Below are 22,721 nucleotides of genomic sequence, written 5' to 3'. Positions count from 1 at the left end.
CCCCTTCTCCTGCAAAAAGGTACCGGCCAACTTTGACCGACCATTCAGGCCTACCTTTTCTTTGCCTGCCCGCCTTTGCCTGCTTTTGCCCGCGCGCCAGCCAGCACTTGGTTGGCTTTGGAAGCTGCAAGCCCCGAAAGCCTCGTCTTCCGTCTAGTCCCTTCTCCTCTCACCCAACTTGCTTCGCCTGGGGGACTGACCGACCGTCGAAAACAGTCGCAGGCTACCGTGCCACTACAGCCTGAGCTCCCCGCCCTATCCGCTAAAACTCCCTACCTTAGGTTGCCCAACAAAACTTAAACCGAAGGAGACGCACACCCACAAACTGCACTTCTGGGTGCTTTTGGCAAAGGCAGCCTGCTTGGTTGTGCATGTGGCTACCCGCTCTGCGACTGCGGCTCCCGTTCTCTTCTTTCACCTCATCAGGCACCGTCAGTGCCCTTAAATTTCACAAACCCGAGCCCCATGGACCTCGAAGAGGATATTGCGATTCAAGGGACGATACTGAGGTCGTTGTTGGAGCAACCGCGGACTTCTGAAATCAACAAGCAAATACGGGAAGCCAAGGCTGAATTGATTAAACTCAAGGAAAGGAGGGCCCGCGGGACTTCGTCAGAAGGTTAGTTCAAGTCCTGCATTCCTCCATGGCCGGAATGGCGTTCAGTGCTGACGAGAGCTACTACCACAGGCAAAGGTACGCAACCGAGTCCTTCAAAACCCTGCCCCGAAAGAGGTTTTGGACATGCATATATTCAAACTCATGCTAATCATTGTCCCCAGTATCTTCTTACCCCGCCAACGGCTCATCCTCGAGAATGTCGAACCCGCCAAGCTCGAGCCCTGGAGGAGGGCCTCCACCCCACCAGCCAGCCTCTGGATCTCGAAAGCGTTCTTTCGGAAGCTCTCACTTGAATGTTTCTTCATCCATATGGGGTCCAAATAACTCCAACCGAGCGTCGCCGAGCCCGGGATGGGATTACAGTTTTGGGGGCGCTGGGAGCAACGACGTAGATGAAGAATTATCTTCCATTGACCTTACTGGGCAAGCAGTCTCGTGTCACGCTCTGTCGATCTGTGCTAACCTTTGACATAGGGACGATGCGTGGCAGGGCATCAAACAGAGAGCTCTTGATGTGGAAAGGCGCCATGAACAATCAAAGGCTCAGCTTGATCAAGATGCTGCCTTTGCCAGGCAGTTATCGCAAGGCACTTCGACGGCACCCGAGTACGGCTCATCGATACCCACTGGCCAAATAAATGCATTCGACCGAATTTTACACCGCCAACCATCGAGCAGCCAGTTGTCCAATCAAGTGTCTCTATCTACCAGACCACGACTTTTGCAGGGAACTACTTCGGAATCGTTTGGAGCGCAGAGTAATGGACTATATGGAAATGGGAACTACCCAACGAACTCGGGGTCAAATGTTACAGGTGGCGCTGGCTGGAGCACCACGCCAAGTCGTGGGTATGGTGGCGTTCACACACCGCACACGAGAAGCTACTCCCATAACACAACGCCCGTTAAACCGGGGCCCAGTCAGGTCACAGGGGGTCCGGGTTGGAGCATCGTTTCAAGCGGTCAACAACCAGCTATTCAGTCACGACAAGCTAGCAGCTTTCAACACAGCTGTGGAGTCAATGTCAAGTCTGAACCGGGGAGGGCCAATGGGAGTCCGGGATGGAGCATCACTCCAGGTCAAGTGAATGGCATCAACCGCGAGGAAAGCGATCGGATGCCTCAAATGCCGGGGGCCTGGGAAGATTCTGATAGTGGCAGCGACGAGGTAGCTACCGGCGGCTATGCTTTGTGGCAACAAGGGGCTCGCTCGACTCATCCCTCTAGCCGTACTCTTCCCCCACCGAACCCCTCCTACAACCGATCCATTCCAGCCTGGAACCCATCCGCGTTACCAGGCTTTGCAAGCGTTAGCCAACTGGCCAGCCTCGATCGACCAGGTCTACTGAACAACGGCAGCTACTTCTCCGACGTGGATTACCTGGGAGGGCAACCCAGTCTTGCTTCAACGATTCATCGTGCAAACAACATTGACTTCCAGAACATGACCGATATGGACGGGAACCCCCTGAATCCGCGGTTAGCGAACTATCTGGATGACTTTGTGCACAATCCTGTCAAAACAGAGGAGGAAATTCAACAACTTCTTTCGAATATTCGACCTGATATGGAAATTCCCGAGGAGGAGCGGGGTGAAACACCGGCGGGCATGAAGTATCCTCTCTATCCGCACCAACAGCTTGCCCTGAAGTGGATGGCGGAGATGGAGACAGGGTCAAACAAAGGCGGTATCCTGGCCGATGATATGGGTCTTGGTAAAACGGTCTCGACCCTGGCGTTGATGATTTCCAGGCCCTCTGAGGACCGGGCAGTGAGGGTAAGCAACTTCTCAGACCCCTTGCTTTTTTTTATTAGCTTGCCTGTTCGTGTCTTGTCAAGGTTTTGGTTGCATTTACTTTACATACAGCAGCTCTTTCAACTTCTGCACTTGTCCAACAGACGCATGTCATTGTTCTTTACAGCCCTCGGTACCGCCGTCAAAGGCATCGACACTATCAGTAAAGGCCTCGACACTATTACTAAAGGTCGACACTATCATCTAACGCATCGATACTATCATTTAACGCATCATCACCATCATTTAACCCATCAACACTATCATTCGACGCATCGACCGTATTATTAAACGCCTTCCAGAACAATGACATGTGTTTGTTGGTCGTCTGTGGGTGTTGAACGGAATGTTGCATCCGTGAAATGGTGCAATGGACGCCTTGAACTAGTTTAATAGGCGTCCTGCTTATCTTCAGCACATTGAATGCTAATATTGAATAGACTAATTTGATCATTGGACCTGTTGCCCTTATCAAACAATGGGAAAACGAGGTCAAGAACAAGCTGAGGGGTACTCATAAGATGAGTGTTTACCTCCTCCACCAGAAGAAGAAGATACCATTCACTGAGCTCATAAATTACGACGTGGTGCTCACAACGTATGGTTCAATCGCCTCGGAATGGCGCCAGTACGAAAAGCACGTGCAACAACGCAACGCGGCTGCGTTGTATTCGGAGAGAGACGACGGCGAGCTTGCCAAAAAGTGCCCCTTGCTTCACCCTAAGAGCACCTTTTACCGCATCATCATCGACGAAGCCCAGTGTATCAAAAACAAGGACACCCAAGGCTCAAAGGGCGTGCACAAGATCAATGCCACCTACCGCTGGTGCCTTACTGGCACGCCCATGATGAACAACGTCTCAGAGCTCTATCCACTCATCCGGTTTTTGAGGATTAAGCCCTTTTGGGAACATAGGCACTTCCAAACGGCGTTTAAATGCCTCGGCCCCCGGAATAATGGTAACAACGAGTATGCTCGCAAGCAGGCCATGGACAAACTCCGGACCGTTCTCAAGGCCATCATGCTGAGGCGCATGAAAACCTCGCAGATAGATGGCAAGCCCATCTTGACTCTACCCCCCAAGACCGAGAGATCCGAGTTTGTAGAGTTCTCAGTGGATGAGACACAATTTTACAAAGACCTTGAAGAGAGGTCGCAGGTTGTCTTCAACAAATACCTCCGTGCCGGTACTGTTGGTCGCAACTACTCCAATATTCTTGTTCTTCTGCTGCGGCTTCGCCAAGCATGCTGCCACCCTCACTTGATTGATTTCGAGTGCGTCGGCAGCGCAACCACCGCTGACGAGACCATGGATGATTTGGCCAGGAAGCTTGATGCTGCAGTCATCCAGCGTATCAAGGACATCGAATCTTTTGAGTGTCCTATCTGTTATGACGGCGTCGAGGATCCAGTCCTAGCTATACCCTGCGGCCATGACACCTGCTCAGAGTGCTTCACTTCGCTGACAGACAACGCGGCCAGGAACAATGTTCTTACAGGTAACGAGAACGCCAGTGCTAAGTGTCCGCAATGCCGCGGCCCCGTTGATGCTTCAAAGGTGATCAAGTACACGACCTTTCGAAAGATTCATATGCCGGAAACTCTTCCTAAGGAAGAGGTCAAGGAGGAGGAGCTGCCAGAGATTTCAGACTGGTCTGGCTCGTCAGAAGATGAGAATTCTGACAATGATTCTGTCGGCAGTTTGAATGACTTCATCGTGGAAGACGATGATTCAGATGAACTCAGTGAGGGTGAAGCTGCAGCCCAGGCGATGAAGATGGCGGAAGCCAAGGCGGAAGCGAAGGCGAGAAAGGAAGCGAGACGGGCGGAAAAGAAGACCACGAAGGCGTCCAAGAAAGGCAAGGAGAAGAGCAAACTGAGCAAGGGGAAGAGCAAGGTTGAGCCGGTCAACCCAAGTCAGCTGCGGACACTCCGCCTTGAGGCTGGCAGAAACAAGGAGGCCCGTCGGAGATATATGCACTACCTCCGCGATAATTGGGAGGACTCGGCGAAGGTCACCCAAGTCATTGAGCTTCTGAAGACGATCCAGGAAACCAATGAGAAGACCATTATTTTCTCTCAGTGGACCTCCCTGCTGGACTTGATCGAATGCCAGATCAAGTACAGCCTCAAGCTGCGTCACTGCCGGTACACTGGCGACATGTCGCGCACCCACCGCGACGAAGCGGTTCAAGACTTTGTAGAGAACCCCGAAAACAAGGTCATGCTGGTGTCCCTCCGCGCCGGTAACGCGGGACTGAACCTGACGTGCGCTTCGCGCGTCATCATTTGCGATCCCTTCTGGAATCCATTTATCGAGATGCAGGCTGTCGACCGCGCCCACCGTATTGGGCAGCAAAAGGAGGTGCAGGTCCACCGAATTCTGGTCAAGGAAACGGTCGAGGACCGCATCATGGATTTGCAAGAGAAGAAGAGGGAGCTGGTGGAGAGCGCTCTGGATGAAGACAAGAGCAAGCAGCTGGGCAGACTGGGCGTTCAGGAGCTGGCTTACATCTTCAATGGCGGCGCGAGACCCCCTCAATAGGCGTCAGAATTGAACCGAAAGGCCTCGGCGGATAGTCGATAGGCCTCAATCTTTACTTGACAGGCCTTGTTTGGGGGCTGGAAGGCGTCAAAATGGAGCTGAGAGGCCTTGTTTGGAGGTTGGGAGGTGTTGTTGTTGGGAGACAAGGCCTCGAGGACAGAAAAACGCGGACAATGGACGCGGTTGAGGCCTACTTTTTACCTTTACCATGTCAATATTTTCTGTATGGTTTTTCTTTTCTTTTTTTTTCCCTTGATGTTTTTTTCGTCTTTTTTTCTGCCTTGTCCAGACAAGGATTTGTCAGGTGTCCGTTTTTCTTTTCCTAGGTCATGGGTTATGGGGGTTTTCACCTTTCATTTCTGTGCAGTCTGGAGTGGTAATGGGCATCATGAATCCCCCCTTTCCCCTGTTTTTTTCTCCCTCTGTTCATTATAGACTAGTGAGGTGTGGTTCTGGAGAGGATGGAGACGTACTGGCCGAGTTGCATGGTGGGGGGGGGGGGATGCCTCACGGCATGGGAGGATGGAAGGGGTGATGGATGAAGGGAAAAGGGGGTCAACTTGCATTGTGTTGGCGTTGGAGGCGAGACGGATGGGGCTTTTGCTTGTGTATGTATGGGTTTTTGGTAATGTAGGTTATTTGTGGTGAGCGAATGGGTGGTGGTAGATGAGGGGGAGACTGCCACCTTGCCTGGTCAAATTAGCTTTGATTTTGAGAACTTTGAGTTGTGTGATGGTGATTGAGGTGATGTGATTTACGATCATGAGTGCTCGGGCTGGAGCTGGACAACATAATTTAAGTGAAAAGAGAAAACCACAGGAAACCCCGGGCACGCAAGATACGCTTCAATATCACATCAACAATTCACACATCAAAGAGTAACGGAAGTCAAAGCCTTATTATCGTGGAGCCGACATATCAATCTCAGCGGTTTTATTGAAACACTCTCGGCCGGGTGTATATCGCATCCCATCATCCAACACCCACAACGTCATCTCCTACCGTCCAGTCCAACCTCAATATTTTACATAACACACACATCATAATCATTAACCCCCCCCCCTCCCTTTACCCCAACCGATCAAACCTCTCCCTAGCCCTATCCCTCGTCTTCTCCACAAAGTCACTGAAATCCCCCTTCGTCCTCCTTTGCGCCTCCTCCCCAGCATCCCCAAGCTTACTCCCCTCCGCCCCCAACCCAACACCAGGAGCATAAACCTCAGTCGCAATCGCATCCGTCCTCCCCGCCCCCTCGGCCCCAAGTCCCGCACCGGCCGTCCACCCCATCTTGGCCAGCATACCCGCCCCTTTGCTCTTCTTGGCCGGTGTGTCCGCCTCTGCGGACAACGAAGAAGGTTCTTTCCTCTTTTCTAACACAGATGTCTTGGGCTGACTGGTGGGTTTCTTCGGCTGACGGAAAGCTTGCCTACGTTCCAAGGCTCGATCACGATAGTTGGGCTGACTACGCTTAAGTTGCGCTTCCCACTCGCGGTAGAAGGCTTGGTCGGGAATGCAGCTTCTTTGTTTCTTGCCCAGTTTCTTGAACTCTTCCTCTGCGCGAGAGCGGGCTTTAGGGTGGGCGAGGTTCCGCTTGTGGAGTTCGCTTTGCTGTTCGTGTAGCCAGATTACTTCCATCTTTTGAAATTGGCGCTTGCAGAGTAGACAACGGAGGCGGTCAAAGTCTGCGTATGATTTGTATTTGGGCAGGGGTTCAGATTTGAGACGAGGAGTACGGCGGATGATGGTGCGGTGCTTCTTGCCAAGAGCACTGAGAGCAGCCGCGGCTTTGTCCTTGATCTCGGGGTCGTGGTAGAATAGATGGGCTGTCCCTTCGTGGTGAATAAGTAGGTCGTTGCGTTCTTCTGTTGATCGCTCCGTCGGTGCTTTCCAGCCGCAAGCCACGCATGTCATCGACTCCCAGTCGGCATAAGAAATGTACTGATCAGCCCAGTGAGGCGCAAATGGACCGTCAGGCTCTGTGCTCTCAGACTCACGGATGGTCGTGAGGTTAAAGTTGGAGGACTCGATATCGGTATTTGGAGGATCTGTGACCCTGGCTTTCGAACCATGCAATTCGGCTGACTTTTTGGCCCACAACTCCATCTGAGGCATCATGATGGGTTTGACACCAACAGCAGCTCCCAGGTCCTTCTTAAACTTCTTGAACGTCTTGGAGACATTTTTAGTTGGATCATCATTGGCATTGTTGCTCTTGTCAGGCTGTGACACCTCAGAGATAGGCTCGGTGGTGACAACGTGTACGCTAGGGTAGGCGCGGTCATCCCAGTACTTGATGCGAACGGCAGGATTGTAGATAGGGCTGAATGAGAGATCTTGATTCTCAGGTGTAACAGGATCGAACGAAGGAACAAAAACTCCTGTATGAATAAAGGCAACGACGACTGGCTTTGAGGCGATGGTGAACTTTGTCGATGCCTGGAACTTCTGAACGGCGGCCACGGCATCCTCGACAGTGGCAAATTCGGCGAAGCCATATCTCCAACTTTCGTTGCTTCTGCGATCTCGCATCACGAAAACACGACGCAGCGAGCCAGGCTTCGCGCCCATGCCGGCAGTGCTCTTAGTGGGTGCCGTTGATTTGAGTTTGTTGGTGCTCGGGGCCTCTTTTGGTGGCTCTGGGTTCTCCAGAAATAACTTCATGACCCCTTTGGCCAGAACCTCTTCTGTGACAGAACGGTCGAGGTTGCGAATTACGACATATTGAGACGGCATCTGCTGGGGGCACTCGTCGGTCTCGCCAGTTAATAATGGGCCACCTCCATATCCATCATCCTCTGGACGTTCAGTTTTGCACTTGAAACACACAACTCGGTGGGGGTAGTTAACAACATGGCACTGCGGTCGATTAGTCTTAGACCATTTACAGGCGAAACAGACGGCACATACAGTTACACACGTCCAACCATCATCTTCTCGGCCTTCTCGGCCACCGCGCCGTGACTCCCGATGATCAGGCATGTCGTCGCGGTAATTAGGGTCCTGAATGCCGAAGGTGAAGAACTCAGAGTCCTTCCCGCGGGAATGCTGAAGTGGAAAAGAAATTTCCGGATAGAACTGGTCCAGAAAGTCTTCGACCTGCGATCGACGATGGAATTCGACAGCTGCAATCCGCTGACCTGAACACCCCGCATTAGCACCTCCGACACGGAAGATGGGACGAGAGACTTGGTCCAGGAATGAGCGACCTACCGTTTTGATCGTACCGTAATCGAACGAGCTTCACTTGATCGCTCGAGAACTGATGGTCTCGGGTTACAAAGTCGAGACCGTAGAGGACGTCGCGCTCGGTGGCATCCTCAGTGAGACCTTCAAGAATCAACACTTTGGACGAGCCAAAGCCCGAACCCGCACTGCTGTGCTCCCCACGACCGTGACCCCAACCACCCGCACGCCCAGCACCAGGATTCCTATCTCGAGATGGCCGACTTTGTGACACATCGCGATCTAGATTGTATCGTGAAAAACGTTCACTACGTTCCAAATCGATATCTCCTCGCCCGTAACGGTCCGACGGCGCGCTACCAGACGGTGGTAGGTGTCCACCGCTGTGAGGCCTGTCGCCCCGATACCGTCCGCGATCTGGGTCGCCACCAGTGCCAAGGCTCCCGACAGCTTGTCTCGAGTAATACTCCTGGTCATCGTCGTCGTAGTTGAGGTTCCTCAAAGGAGGCGCTGGAGAATCTTTTGCGGTCGAGGCAAACACACCCAAAGTTAGCCATCTTCTGCTCCATATCGACAGTTTGCAAACCGCAAAGAAACAAGCGGATATCATAGAGTGCTTCTGCTAGGACAGGTTTATCGTGTGGTTTTACCCTTCCTCGAGCGGCGGTAGTCGCCACCTCTTTCATCAGGGCGACGATATTCGCGGTCGCGATAGCTTCCACTGCGCCCGCCATCCCGCGATGGGGATCTGGAGCGGTGCCGCCCCTCGTCGTACATGATGCTGAAGTGGAACTGAGTTCCAGAATGGGAGATAGATCCCAATTGCTTGAGATGAAGGTGGTGTTTGGTTGTCTGCTGCTCAAAGCATAATTACAAAGTTGAATGGCGAGGACCTTGATGGTTTGTCAGGAAATCGAGACTCAAAGCCAAGCAATCCCTTTAACTGGGCAAAAAGCCAAAACTCGCTGTGGCCCAATAAAATCTGGTCTTCACTAACAATTAGTAATCGTCTACCACGCACGCCCTAGGCAATACTTTTCCCGCCTCTAAATTTACCCTAGTAAATGCATTTTAAACCTTGGAAAACGCGCTAAAACCCCAGTTTTTTAAGTCTTAGCTGTACTTTTAGATCTGTAAAGTATTAGCTAATCTCGGACACACTATTTAATTTGATTAGTAAGTTAAATAAGCATTAAATAGTAAACCTATATATTTTACTAAATTACCTTAATTTTATATATAATCTTAGGTTTAATAATTATTTAAGTAATTTTTTATTACAAACAAACTACTACTTGATGATCTAAATAACTAAACTAAATATAACACTTTTGAGTATTTAATAAAATAAATTATGTACTTTACTAACTTCTTAAAATAATCGCAATGATTTTTTTCTTAAATTTATATTTAATAAAAGAAATAACTTCATATCATTTCAAAAATCTTTTAACATATAAAGAAGTATTAAAATACTTTTATAACTAAAAGACTAATGAATAACAAAAATCATTATAAAAGAGCTTCGAATATATTTTTGTGACAAACCCTTATCTAGAACCACTAAAAAAGATACTGGTTAAAGGCACTTCTAAACAATCCTGGTTCGGTATAGCTAAACAGTGTACAACAATAGCTTATCTTAATCACAATAGCTAAGATACTAACGATTTAACTTGTATTATATACTGGTTTAGGGTGCGACCACAGGCCTGAAGGTATAAGTAAGGAAGTGGGGCTCTCTAAAGATTGGGGGTTCAGGGTTATATATATAAGCGGTTTACTTCGGACATTCTATTTTAAATAAATTATCGACTTTTATTTCTTCGTATTTTACGCTTTACATATATGCAGGTAGTTCTGGCCCTCTAATTAGGCTAATCCGGTACTTATCGTATAGCCTGCGAACTCACAGAGTCTTTTGTTTATCCTACGTGAAGTGCAGCTTGCGAGCGAGCTACTGTCACGCAGGTGTGTTTATCCAGAGACTTGTTGAGGGTATATTTGTAGTGTTATGGTCGTTTTGTGTGTTTTCTCACTATTTTAATATAGGAAGTATCGATTATATCGAAAGGAAGCTACGTACTAAAGTGTCACAGTTATGCCAATAGGCAGGACGGACTGGGTGCGGGGCACAAGACGCATAGCTAATCGCTAGCAGAACCAATTAGGATAAGGATACGCAATTATAGACAACGAACTGGGAAGATACAGTGATCACGGAAGTATAACCAATAGGGAGCCACGGAGGATTATAACGATCATTGTGATTATTAGAAATAAGCGGAATAATTACTATAATCGTAAAAATCACAGGTTTATATATAAAAAATTTAGCTAGTATGGATAGATAGTTCCGCAGTATATAATATAAGTTATAATCGTAGTATCTTAACTATTATAATTAAAATAAACTATTTATTATACACTATTTAGCTATACCGAACCAGGATTATCTAGAAGTACCTTTAACCAGTATCCCTTTTAGAGTTTCTAGATAGAGGTTCGTCGTAATAATCGAAAGTATAATATAACGAGCACTCTATAGGATATAATGTGCTAAAAGTAATCGGGGCTATAATAGAGTAAGGATTTAAAGTCCCGAGGTCTATATATACGAAGGAACTAGCTAGTATAAATAAATAGTTCCGTAATATATAATATAAATTATAATCGTTAGTATTTTAACTATTATGATTAAAATAAACTATTTATTATATACTATTTAGCTATACTGTCACGGTTTTGGGAGACAGTGGGGCACACCGGACTAATCAGGGCTGGACCGGGCGATCGAGCGGGGCTCACGGTCCAGTAGGACAGAACGGACCAATAAGGTGGGGACCGAGGACCGTGGTGGGTCTCACGGTCCACGGTCCCATATCGGCCAATCCGGAGAGGACCGAGGACCGTCTGTAAGTCAACGGTCCACGGTCCCCTGATCTATATATACGGAGGAACTGGCTGGTGTAGATAGACAGTTCCGCAGTATGCAATTCAAGTTGTAATTACAATATCTTGTAATTACATTAAGACATCTTGTCGTACACTATTTAGCTGTACCGAACCAGGATTATTCAGAAGTAGCCTCTAACTAGTATCCCTTTCAGAGGTTCTGGATAGGGGTTCGTCATACTCTGTAACTTTCGAATGCTGCAGTTAAAGTTTTCTTTGCTTTCAGTATACTGCGTTGATAGCTCTTCGAGCCTATATTTGACAGGCTTCCATAGCACTTATTTCAACACTATTTTATTTAACAAAAGAATAATCCTATATATAAACTTAATCGTTGTTATATATATTCCATTTTTTTCGTATATTTAAAATAACCTTAATATTTATTTATAGAAATTATACATTGATATTCGATAAGTTATTGAATTAATATATAACGCTAGTGAATTATATAAAATCCGTCGCGTAATTCAAATGCCTTAATAAAGCAAGTTTTAATACTTATTTCGTTATTTTTTTTAGTTTTAATTATTTAACGCTTTATTTATAATAAAAATATCGGCTTTATCGAAATAATCGCTAATAAAGTTTAGTACAATAACATTAACGTAAATGAAACCGAAATTTCCGAGTTTATTTTTGAAAGTAAAATCCGTAATCTTACCAACTTAATTAACGTAGTTACAGTCATTATAGTAAAAATAATGTGGGACTAAGAAAAAAATATCACTTCATCCTCTCGGATATAGCTCGAAAATTAGAAATTTAAAATTGAAGAGTTTTAGGTAAGAAAACACGCGGTTCCTATACACGCGTTTAGAAAAAGGTACATTAAAGATAGGGGGCTGTAGTAGGTATACTTCAGGTCACCACACAGGCCACAGATTTTTAGCCTTTTGCCCTTGTCAAAGGGATGCAGTCGCAGGAAATACCGAGTCGCAAGCTTTACCTGGTAGCAGTCTGCAGCAGCCGTTAGTAACCGAAGATATTCCGATTATCTAATCTTATCGACAGTGGGCTAGCATCGCGGGGCCACAGTGTGGGCTCGCCGTTGATAAGCACGGTGTTGAGGGGGCCACTTACAGACGAAAGACAGAGATGGTGTGGTTGATGAGCCAATAAGAAGTTTGAAGCAGCACAGCAGTTCCAAATCCCCAAAAAAATACATTTGCACTCGATTTGCGAGGCCCATCAATAAGTAGTCGCCGATGACCCTCTGCCTCCACGGTGTGGCTCATTACAGCTGGTGGGTGCTTGATGAAGTTGATGATATCAATGAAAAAACTGCTAACTTGCAAGAGCCAAACAATGCTTTCATGAACCCATTTTACGCTCCATCCTCAATATTTCTCGGTGAAACGATACACGCCCACCCAGACCTGAGCAACACTGCTCCTTGAACCCCTGACTTTGTCCTCCCCTCACACAACCACGAGCAGTGCACCAATGATGACAACCCAAGATCAAGTCAACCCCCCACCCCCAGAGGGAGAATCCTTCATCTCCCTCCCGGGAATCTACGTCTCCCTCACCGACCTCCCCCTCGACATCCTCTCAATAATGGACAAAGTCCGCAGCCCAGAGGCGGGCGCCATCGTCACCTTTGCCGGCACGACAAGAAACAACTTCGCCTCCAAACCCGTCACCTCCCTAACCTACACCTCGTACCGCCCCCTAGCCCTCCAAACCCTCTCCTCCATCGCCTCTTCGCTTCTGACCAAGCACGCCCTAAGAGGAATCGCCATCGTCCATCGCCTGGGCACAGTCCCCATAGGCGAGGAGAGTATCCTCATCGCGGTGAGCTCTGCCCATCGGAAGGCTGCGTGGCTCGCGGGCGAGGAGGCGCTGGAGGAGTGCAAGGAGAAGCTGGAGGTTTGGAAACGGGAGGAGTTTGAGGATGGGGGGGTTTGGAGGGCTAATAGGGATGGGCATCAGGGGGCGGAGGTGAAGGAGGGGAGCAAGGGCGAGTAAAAGGGAAGAGGGTTTGCATGTTGGGATTTGGCTTGTAATCATGCTTAGTTATCTGGTAGTGAGCAGGTTATGGGATAGGATGTATTTTTGAGCTTTTGAACTATGGTCTCTAATTTTACGTATCTACGTTTGAAACACCTATCGTCATAGAGTGATATCGAAGGTTTTAGGGAAACTTGACACTCGCAAACAGGGCACAACAAACCCGAAAAGTCCCTTGACCGACAACTATCTCATTTTTGACATCCCAATAGACAGCTACATATGACACATGACTTGATCCTCTCCATATCAACCCCCCTCACCCCTTAAATCCACAGAGAGACAAAATCCCCCCAAGACCATTGCTCGCCTACTCGCTCGCTTATTTTCATCCAAAAATAACCATCAAACCACAAGTGAACAAAACCAAGTCCAGCACATGCCATATAGTAAAGACTTTCCGAACTGAAAATCAATCAAAACCGGTAAACTCCCCCCCCAAAAAAAAACACATCCAACTCCCTAAACTCCTCCCATTTGACCTCCTATTTGCCCCTGTACCCTCACTCCCCACTATGGCCATACACTCGGCCCAAAAGTCTCCCCCTTCGGTACAACCTTTTGTATCGACTTCGCCGTCATATCCAAAGTAGCCAACACGGCCGTGTTTCCAAACCACTTTGGCGCATCCGTCTCGCTCAGATAGAGCGCAAAAAAAATCACCAACGTTGACACAATCAACCCGCAGTCCAGCGCCGACGAAGTGACATAGTTGTACTGCAACCACCAACCTGTCTTCTTCCTCCTGATAAGATAGTTGAAGGCCGACCCCACGATGCCCCAGCAGTAGTAGATATACACCGTCGCGGGTGGCAGCCAGCCTGATCCACCGAAAATAAGCGGCATGTTGACGTACCGCCAGAGGGATCTCGGATATCGGCGGGCGAAGAACCAGGTGATGATGGGAGCAATGGCACCGACGAGCCAGAACCACTGGAGAGAGCTGTAAAGCGCTGTGCCAGAAAACATGCGCGCCGGACCAATAGCGCCCCATACTATGGAAGCGGTATAAAAGACGCGAGCGCTTGGGCAGTTCCAATGGTGAATTTGATCTTCGGAGCAGATGTCGGGGATCGTGTCCAGGGCCCAGTTCATGACGGCAATTTGAACAATGGCGGACCATATCGATGCGATGAGCTGCGACCAGAACATGGTTCGGGGAGGGACCTTCATGTAGTGACCTAGTTTCATATCCTGGACAAAGTAAAGCGCTTGTGACATGCACAAGTAACCATAGTTCTTAAACATCATCATGGCGAGCGGGCGACCGGGGAGCATGTAACCGATGATGAACTCGGTCAAGACGTTGAGGCCGAGTTGAATGTTGGTGATAGCCTGGACGATGCCGATGGGGATCGTCCAGACAAGCGGGATGAGCATGCAGATGATGTAAGCCCACCAGGGGAAGTTGGTGTCCCAGGCCTCGACCACGGCAAAAGACATGCCGAGCATGATGACGAAGAGCACAACGTACCACCAGTCCGGAGCGTCCTTGTACTTCTTCATGAGCCTCATGTGAATGTCGTCCTCTTGTTGCCGGGCCAGCCTCCATTGTGACATGATTTCGCGGCCGTGGTACAAGGCGACGTGTGTGATGACGGCAGCAACCGCGGCGAACGAAAGCCCGTAGGCGAGCGCGAATTGCGTAGGGAGATAAAGCGGGGAGTAGGCCATGTATTTGGCCTCGTCGAACTGCAGGTCAGCTCCTAAAATCTTGGAAACGTTGTAAATATTGCCGGTGTTATCGTAAGCGTGGGCGTTTTGAACCGGCAGGAACTCCGAGTACCACATGCCCGAGTAATGGATCCCGATAGACACAAAAACGAAGAAAACCGTGACCCCGCCGATGACATTGGCGATGGCGTGAAATGGGGGAATAAGCGGTGACATGAGATAGCCGGAAATTATGCTCCAATCCTAAACAAGTGTCAGCCAAAGACGGCGTGTGAAAGCAAACAGGGAGGCCTACCAGAGTGATGGGGAACAGTCCATAACCGCTATATCCACCAAACAGCTGGTTGACCACAACATTCTCCGGCCAGATCCAGGTGATCCAGCAGAACCATGACAAGCCCTGGAAGAGATAGCCTGGGAACCAGTACCACAAAAACGAGCCACCGAACACGATCATGAACCACTTGTATCTGCTGATGCTCCAGCCGTTCGTCACTGTCGGATCGGATGGGCTGTGGTCATGAAGGGTGTAAAATAGGGCGCAGTTGACAAGATCGGTCGGCCAAATCATGGCGGCGGGCCACACCAGGAACCTCCTTGCCAAACCAGCCAGCCCATAACCCGTGCAAAGTGTCGTGATGCCGAATAGCATTTGCCATAGCCAGCCAAAGTTCTGGCCGTACCACATACGCTGTGCAATGATCACATCAGTAGCATACAAAGCGCCACCTCCATACGCAGCCTGCGTACACGTTAGCGTCTGGAACATCCAGAAATGGGAAAAACCATCAACAACGCACATTTGACATGACCACAATGATAACATGCTCCTTAAAGTTGAATGGTCCTGGCCTGAGGTTGAACTTGAGCCCCCATACATTCCACACACGGTCCGGGAACACATAATCCCAGCAGAGACCCAATGGGTAGGCGATGAGTTGGATGACAAACGTCGTGAGCATGATGCTCGGGTTTCGTAGCGACAGCAGCATGTTGACGGCGGAGCCAATCGTACACAAGAGCATCCCAATGACCCATGCTCGCACCGTATTCGCAGGCATCTCGACATCGAAGTTTCGTACCGTGGCTCGTACCTTGATAAGAGGACAAATGTTAGAACGACTATCCCCTCATTTCACAACCTCCAACACGTCTTGCGCCGGCCATATTTCTAGGGTGGCTTCTCACTTCTGGATATGGAGAGTTGTCCTCATTCAAGACCTGCTCAATTTCCGCCCCCTTCTCGGCATTTTGCTGGTTCAAGATGATGGCGATATCCACCTCCTCCAGCTCGTCCAACGGCAGGTTTGGATCCAGTCGGTGCATCTTCTCAAAATGCTTCAGCGACGCCAGCCCACTCGAGTCCCCCTCCAACGACCCGTCAACACTTGGCAGTTGCTCCTCCTCATCACGCCGCCGTCGAAGAATGCCACTCAAAAATGCCGGGGCCATTTTGGTTCTGTCTCAATCCACACTGCCTTCCTTCAGAGATCCCCTTGGTTGAGCGGAGCGAGTATCGGCCCGCTCCGTTGCTCCCGGCGCGACAGGGCCGGAGAAGCAAGAAAGGATGTAATCGACGCGCCCAGTGGTGTGTCGTCGGGGCCGCCACGCAAAACAGCAACGTTTTGGTGTTGTAGGGAGAAGAAAAAAGAGAAAACAAAGTCAATGGCGCGAGCGCAGCTAAGACAGGGGGATGGATTAATGTATATTGAAACTGGACATGGCTGCCTCGTGCTTCAATGCGCAGATCACTGGCTCACTGATCAGTGAAGAAGCGGGGCCCGGGGTTCACACAGGTGAGACAGAGCCAGCGACGAACGGGGCAGTGGGCGACAGCGTAGGAATGGAGAAGTGGTGGTCTTGGAAGGGGAGAAGGTGGTGGTAAAGAAACGGTGGATTCTCTGCAACAGCCAGCGTCGGCGACATGGAGTGCACTGGGCCAAGGGCAAACACTGGTTCGGCTGGGCGACTTCTCGGCGGGCCTGGGGGAGCAGGACCATGGGAGGGTCAGGTCAACTCGCTAGCGGGTGAAAATGAAGGAGGGGCTGCTTCTGGAAGCACAGGAAGCACACAAGCCGTCGACCACAGCGACCCCCAGCGACTGCTGACCTGCCTAAATTGGCCTGATGGCTGGTTTAATGGGTTGAGCTCCCGGCGATGTGACAGGGATCGAGGCGGGGGCCCAGCATTGCCCAGAGACCTGGAGACTGCTTGCGTGATGCTGTTCCTTGATCCATCCCGTCGCGATGAGATAACACTAATGCGCGCCCTGACGCATGGAAGCGATGGTCGGCTTCGAAAGAAGGAGAGAAGAAGCAAAAAAGCATTGGTGATAGCTGCCGCAGGGCTGGGCTGGGTGTGCCAGGCCAGAGGTGTCTGAAGCGGAGGGCCGAATCAACTCACAAGCGATGTCGCACTGACGGTCTTTTTTCATGCCTCCAATATCAAATGCTCTGGCATCTGGATTGGGGACCACTTGGGCCCCATGTGGGATGATGGGCTTGAAAAGAATCAGTAAGGGAAAACGGGGTGCAAAACGGCACGGTAGGCTCGACGGGGAACTTGCCACTCGTTTTCCTGATGGGCGGCGATGCATCCAAGAGACCTCGGCCAATGGCGGCATCTCTTTGCCCTGTGTTTAATATCGGCGACCCATGATGCTTCTTCTTATCTCCCGCCTGGCCCCGTGGCACGATGGTCTGAAACGGCGAATTTGGGTCTAGGAAATGCATTATTTCCAACATTTTCGATCGGGATTCGCGGGGGTATGACTAGTGTACAAATCAAAGACAAAGATGGCGATATTGTAGAAGCTTGCAAGCCTGGAGAAAGTACGGATATGCCTACAAACTCGCCATCACGAGCCACCCACCGGCCATCTTGCTCCTCTCAACTTCTCTGCGGGGCGGGAACAACAGCCGGCCGGGGTTGCAACATCCGTCCCAAGACCGACTTGACTGCCAGGTGCACCTCCGTTTCCATTGGCTAAGTCTTGGATCCGGACCTAAATTCGTCAAATGGGTTTGAAGTCCGCAATCGCTTAGAGTTCTTGTGGTTAGCAGCGCCCGTTTCCATCTGACTAAGCCCACTCTGCTTTCACATTCAACCCCCACCTTTTCATCTTCACCATCTCACCCACGATTTGCACCTTTCGGAGTTTACGTACAGGTGTGGCTTCGGTGCATGATACTGCTCTCAAGCCTATCTCAAGCAATGTTCTTTTTAGCGCCTCTGTCTAATCAGTTGTCATGAATATCGTTCTTCTTAGCAGCGGAAACACATCCTTATCAGTTTACACTTACTTGGCCGTGGATCGAGACACTCACTACCAGGCCAGCGAGTGTTCAACAACATAGGGCGCAATTCATGACCGCATTTCCATTCTACTTCACCGGCACGGTTTTCCCACGTTCCATAATCCAACCCGTGCCGAGCACAAGACCTTGAATCCTCCAGAGACACCTAAGATCGCGGAAGCTGCAGCTAATGCCATATCTATACCACGCTGAACGATGATTTTTGGCGAATAGAAAACCTTGGAGCTTTCCGTACATGGCGCAACCGCAGGGGGGTTGGGGGGCCATCGGTAGGATGGGCTGCAAAACCTACAGAAGAATGATACTCTTCGTCCCGTTCTCCCCGCTGCTCGGTGTCGCATTTGGCTCTGGTTGCCGCTGTCACGACTCATATACAAAATCTCATGGGCAGAAAACACCAGCTGAGCGTCCCGTTTAGCACTTTCGGTCCGAGCCTTCTCCCAAAGCTGAGGGGTCCTGAACCAGGCAATGTTTATCTTTCAACCCAGATTCCAGGCCCAATGTTTCGCAACCATCAGAAAACGTATTGGTTCTTGGCATCGTCGGGATGGTTGTCGTACTCGGAGCAAGGAACACTCGGGCCTCGTCTCGAAACTCTTCATCATGGATGGATGCAGGCACGAGGCAAGCACGGCAGAGGGGAGAGGGGGATAGGAAGATTATCCTCTGCACGACTCCAACCGAACAACCAAACCTCCCAAGACGCCGGGTTTTGACCTGTGGGTTGGGATAGTCCGGCCACCACCACCACCTCAACCACCGATATCGCCACGATTCCTCGCCATCCGTTCCCGAGCCTCGACTTGTCCAAGACCTCATTCCCCAAGTTCCAGCCCTCTGGCCCCCCTCCTCCGCAATGTCTCTTCTTTTTCTCCATTCCGTCTCTTATGCTGGCTGCAGAACGGGATGTCCATTCCTAACCAAAATAGCATCCAGTAGATTACACATCATTGGTCCCGGCTATATACACACATATTAAACCGATACCACCACCACACACACATATCAAGCACAAGAGACACATACCGCCAGACTGACTTTTTTTTGCAAGCGTGGCTGCATAGCACAACATGAAGGCCGATACAGACCTAGAACGACGAACCCGAAAATGCAGGTCTCGGCTTTTGTCTTGATGTGTTTGTGTGTGTGTCACCACGTTGGAAACCCGAGTGGTCGTTTCCTCGGCTATGGCACTGAGAAGCTGTATCTCCTGGGACACACAGACATATATGCTAGCTAAGAATTCAAAGGCCTGCCTACTATGAGGGCTTATCTTTGCTCACAACCCCACGTAGAGTGATAGTACTATTTTGGCGCCTGAGGGAAGCACATGAAGCACTGCGAAGTGGATGGCAATATATTCTCGCCAACGTCGAGCAGAGGCCACACACCTCCATCAAGGTTGGGAGTGTAAGCAGTTTACTGCTGCTTCCTTTAGAGGGTGTTGTGACCATACTCCCCACGTAGAGCGAGCTAGCTGTTGGCTGTTTGCCTTCCTACACAACCACAGGGCCATACATACATACATAGAAAGATAGCCTCACTACTTGAGTAGTGTTGCAGGTGAGTCGCGAAAAAAAAAAGAAGACGGGGCCACCCGGGGATTGAACCCGGGACCTCTCGCAAGCAATGCTATAGGGTGAACCCTAAGCGAGAATCATACCACTAGACCAGCGGCCCTTATAATTGGTTGTTACAAGGGAGTCAACATTAGAATAACATACATGTAATTAGAATACTTTCACACCTCGACTGGATGAACAGAGATCTGCTGACAGAAGATGAGCCTTCACACACAGTCTGTATATTCCGTGAAGTTTAAACAGGACCAAATTTGCCATACGTTTGTTACCCACTCAAATGCTTGACCCCCATTCAGGAAAATACACTTCTTCAAGATCAGGCTCGACACAGTGATCTCATTCATCATCCTATTCAAGGTATCTATCCCATTAACACACATCTACTCATCAACCCACCCCTCATTCCTCAACGCCCACTTCACCGCCTCCGCAACATTTGGCTTCACCACATCCGCCTTCCTCACATCTCCATCTTTAAAGTTCATCCTCGTCGCATCAAACACCCCCGTCTCCACCAACAAGCTCACCCACTCCGTCCCATACTTCCCCTTCCCATTATAGTCGTTCGCCCCAGCAATATCACTCTCAGGATTATCCCCCACCATGTAAACCCTCTTCAAACCCCCCTCAATCTCCCCCTCCTTGTACCCCTTCGCCCTCAACCACCCCCCCCGATGCCTCACTAGCATCTCCTCCGCATACTCATACGTCTCCCTATGCGGCTTCCCAAAGCTCGTCCGTACCAGCTCCTTCTTCCCTTCCGTAACCTCCTTCCAAATCCCCACCAACGCATGCTGAAACGCCCCCTGCCCAAACCGCGGAAGGTGATACTTGGCCGCCCAGATCAGATCCGAGTTGCTAAAAAACAGCTTCGGCTGGCCATCCCCCTGCCACCGTCCCTTGTTGTTCTCCTCCGAATACGTGCCCACATACCCCTGCTTCGACTGCAACAAGTCCATAAACACCTGCACATCCAACGCCCAATCCCTCGGGTCATTCAACACAAACATCGCCTCAACCTTTAAATGATCCTCCAACTTCCCCTCTCTTTCCTCCTGCTCAGTATCCCTCACCATCCCCTTCGTCCCTTGATGATGCTCCCCGGCTTCCTTCCTCGGCCTCCAGATTGGCTTCGGCAAATCCCTCCCCACCTTCCCCCGGACGGTATCAAAAGGAAACACCTCGGGCGCCGCCTTGAAGATGTCCCCCGGCGTGACCACACTCCTGAACCCATACCCCTCCATGATCTCCCTGCACTTCCCGTAGTCACTCCCCGTCACCAAGATGGTCTTGTCCCGGTACACTGGCAACAGGTCCTGAAACGGGGTGTGAGACTGGCAGAAATTCTCAGTTGTCATGTGGCTGCCCAGCTTCTCGTTCAGCTCCGCCACGCGGTCGGCCTCGAACTTGCCGCCGCCGTTGGTGAGGAGGATGAATGGGATGTGGTAGTAGTCCAGCAGCGCGAGGGTCTGGGCCGCGCCGGCGAGGGGGGCTTTTTCGTGGAGGAGGACGCCGTCGATGCTGGGATTATCATCAGTATAAGAGACCAGATGGGAGAGAAAGGGCTTACTCAAAGGCAAAGGCAAAGGAAGGGGCCTCCCATTCTGATGGGGTGGCAGAGTCAGGTCTGGTCCATCTTTTGCCTATTGAGGATGGAGGCTTGGAGAAGGTGTCATCTCTGAAGCCTCTGGTGGTGACGAGCGATGGTGGTTGTGATGGTGGGCGGAATAGTGAGGGGCTAGTTTTTCTGTTGTTGATGAGAGCGGCGGTGCTGGTTCTTGAGAGGGTGCTGCTGAGGAGGAGGAGAATGTCAGTTGATTTCATCTTGAAGAGGCTTGAAGGAATTGAGTTCCCGTTTTCAAAATCCGAACAGAAACCCCAGGGAGTTGGAAATGAAGGGGTAAAAAAAGAGCGTATATATACCGGCAACTCAACACACCAGGCCGTATGAGCAGCCTCAGTGACGACGCCCCCATCTTTACTCTGATCAATGGCTTTTCCACGGGGGGTCTTGGGAGATGTTATGCCTAGCCGCCCGTACTCTTATACGACCGCACCCCTTGTGACAGTATGCGTGTCGCGTGGTAGAAATTGAGTTCTCAAGCAGCTGGTTCAATGACAACGTCAAAGGTTTCGGCGTGAGCCGCCAAACAAGAGCTGTTCAAGTACCTGAATGCTACGCAGCTACAGGGGCCGCCCCCACCGCTTATGTCACTAAATCTTGGTGGTGTCTTACCATCTCAATCCCCACTATTTCACGTCACAAAGGCGCACATGAAGCAATGCACGATTCCACAGATGTTCAGATGACAGGTTTTGAATTCAACTAGGAACACCAAACAGACCATGGACAAATCCCCCTCCGGGACTTGCCGGTGTCGGCAGCAGACCACCGAGAAAAACGTCCCAATACCGAAAGTAACTCGTACACAAGGCCAACACCCTCCGGGGCTACTAATTTGTGACCAATGTTGACCTCTGTGAGCCATCAAACGACACTGGAACGTGAAAACCATAGCCCAGCCAACGCCACCTCGTCAGACATTCCCCCTTTGAACCTTCTCCTGTCCAAAAGTAAAAACTACAAAAATACCGCCCCTCTCCATAGTTTCCATGTACGCTCCATAAAGCGTCTCGTCTTGCCCCCACCCCCCGATGAAACCCGGCGCTGCCCCCCATTTTGACTTTCTGCCACCTTCCCGTGAACTGAAAAAAATAACTCTCCACGCTCTTGTGACATCTCGTCCATCCCCATTACCAAAAATTATCCACCATCCTTCCCGCCCACAGCACCGAGCAGAGGGCAAGCCGCCGCACCACAGAAACCTTTGTCGAGGGATATCGGGAAACATGCATCGTCGCATCGATATATGGACATTGTCATCTAATCCGTCATGGGAAAATTTGTCTTTTCCCCATTTGGAAGTCAGCCCCCCCCCCCCCAGTTTTGAGAAATGAACAACCTGTTTGTACCCCGAACCCGCTTGTCCACGGTAGCAAACAAGGCACCGCCGGACAAGCATCAAAATGGAATGC

The 22,721-nt window shown here is 50.1% G+C and overlaps 5 protein-coding genes and 1 non-coding gene across 6 annotated transcripts; 2 read left to right on the top strand and 4 right to left on the bottom strand.

Moving 5' to 3' along the window:
- Nucleotides 1-1,736: 1,736 nt before the first annotated feature.
- QC761_114320 (uncharacterized protein) lies at nucleotides 1,737-5,815 on the top strand (the record flags this gene model as incomplete). Its single annotated transcript, XM_062874708.1, has 2 exons — nucleotides 1,737-2,396; nucleotides 2,855-5,815. 2 exons carry the CDS (start codon nucleotides 1,737-1,739, stop codon nucleotides 4,958-4,960), a joined length of 2,766 nt encoding a protein of 921 aa, XP_062737879.1. The 3' UTR covers nucleotides 4,961-5,815.
- Nucleotides 5,816-6,028: 213 nt separating this feature from the next.
- On the bottom strand, nucleotides 6,029-9,175 carry QC761_114310 (uncharacterized protein; the record flags this gene model as incomplete). The annotated part of the gene is made up of 4 exons (XM_062874707.1): nucleotides 8,794-9,175; nucleotides 8,171-8,662; nucleotides 7,868-8,097; nucleotides 6,029-7,816 (listed from the first exon to the last, which is right to left on the bottom strand). Exons 1-4 carry the CDS (start codon nucleotides 8,918-8,920, stop codon nucleotides 6,029-6,031), a joined length of 2,637 nt encoding a protein of 878 aa, XP_062737878.1. The 5' UTR covers nucleotides 8,921-9,175.
- Nucleotides 9,176-12,547: 3,372 nt separating this feature from the next.
- Nucleotides 12,548-13,069, top strand: NIT8 (Molybdopterin synthase catalytic subunit; the record flags this gene model as incomplete). Its single annotated transcript, XM_062874566.1, has 1 exon — nucleotides 12,548-13,069. One exon carries the CDS (start codon nucleotides 12,548-12,550, stop codon nucleotides 13,067-13,069), a length of 522 nt encoding a protein of 173 aa, XP_062737877.1.
- Nucleotides 13,070-13,136: 67 nt separating this feature from the next.
- QC761_112850 (uncharacterized protein) lies at nucleotides 13,137-18,150 on the bottom strand. The gene is made up of 6 exons (XM_062874567.1): nucleotides 18,088-18,150; nucleotides 17,952-18,020; nucleotides 15,974-17,824; nucleotides 15,586-15,879; nucleotides 15,081-15,527; nucleotides 13,137-15,028 (listed from the first exon to the last, which is right to left on the bottom strand). Exons 3-6 carry the CDS (start codon nucleotides 16,235-16,237, stop codon nucleotides 13,625-13,627), a joined length of 2,409 nt encoding a protein of 802 aa, XP_062737876.1. The 5' UTR covers nucleotides 16,238-17,824; nucleotides 17,952-18,020; nucleotides 18,088-18,150; the 3' UTR covers nucleotides 13,137-13,624.
- A 1,541-nt stretch (nucleotides 18,151-19,691) lies between these two features.
- QC761_0015810 lies at nucleotides 19,692-19,782 on the bottom strand. Its single transcript has one exon. It is a non-coding gene; the product is annotated as a tRNA-Pro (tRNA).
- A 136-nt stretch (nucleotides 19,783-19,918) lies between these two features.
- On the bottom strand, nucleotides 19,919-21,661 carry QC761_0015800 (uncharacterized protein; the record flags this gene model as incomplete). Its single annotated transcript, XM_062872003.1, has 3 exons — nucleotides 19,919-21,206; nucleotides 21,256-21,474; nucleotides 21,609-21,661. The coding sequence occupies 3 exons, from the start codon at nucleotides 21,659-21,661 to the stop codon at nucleotides 20,066-20,068; spliced, it is 1,413 nt and encodes a 470-aa protein (XP_062737875.1). The 3' UTR covers nucleotides 19,919-20,065.
- Between the last annotated feature and the right edge of the window lie 1,060 nt (nucleotides 21,662-22,721).

Source organism: Podospora bellae-mahoneyi (assembly GCF_035222275.1).
Source record: "Podospora bellae-mahoneyi strain CBS 112042 chromosome 1 map unlocalized CBS112042p_1, whole genome shotgun sequence".
Lineage (NCBI taxonomy): Eukaryota > Fungi > Ascomycota > Sordariomycetes > Sordariales > Podosporaceae > Podospora > Podospora bellae-mahoneyi.
The sequence above is the reverse complement of the archived record's forward strand: the minus strand, read 5'-3'. Positions and strand labels throughout refer to the sequence as shown.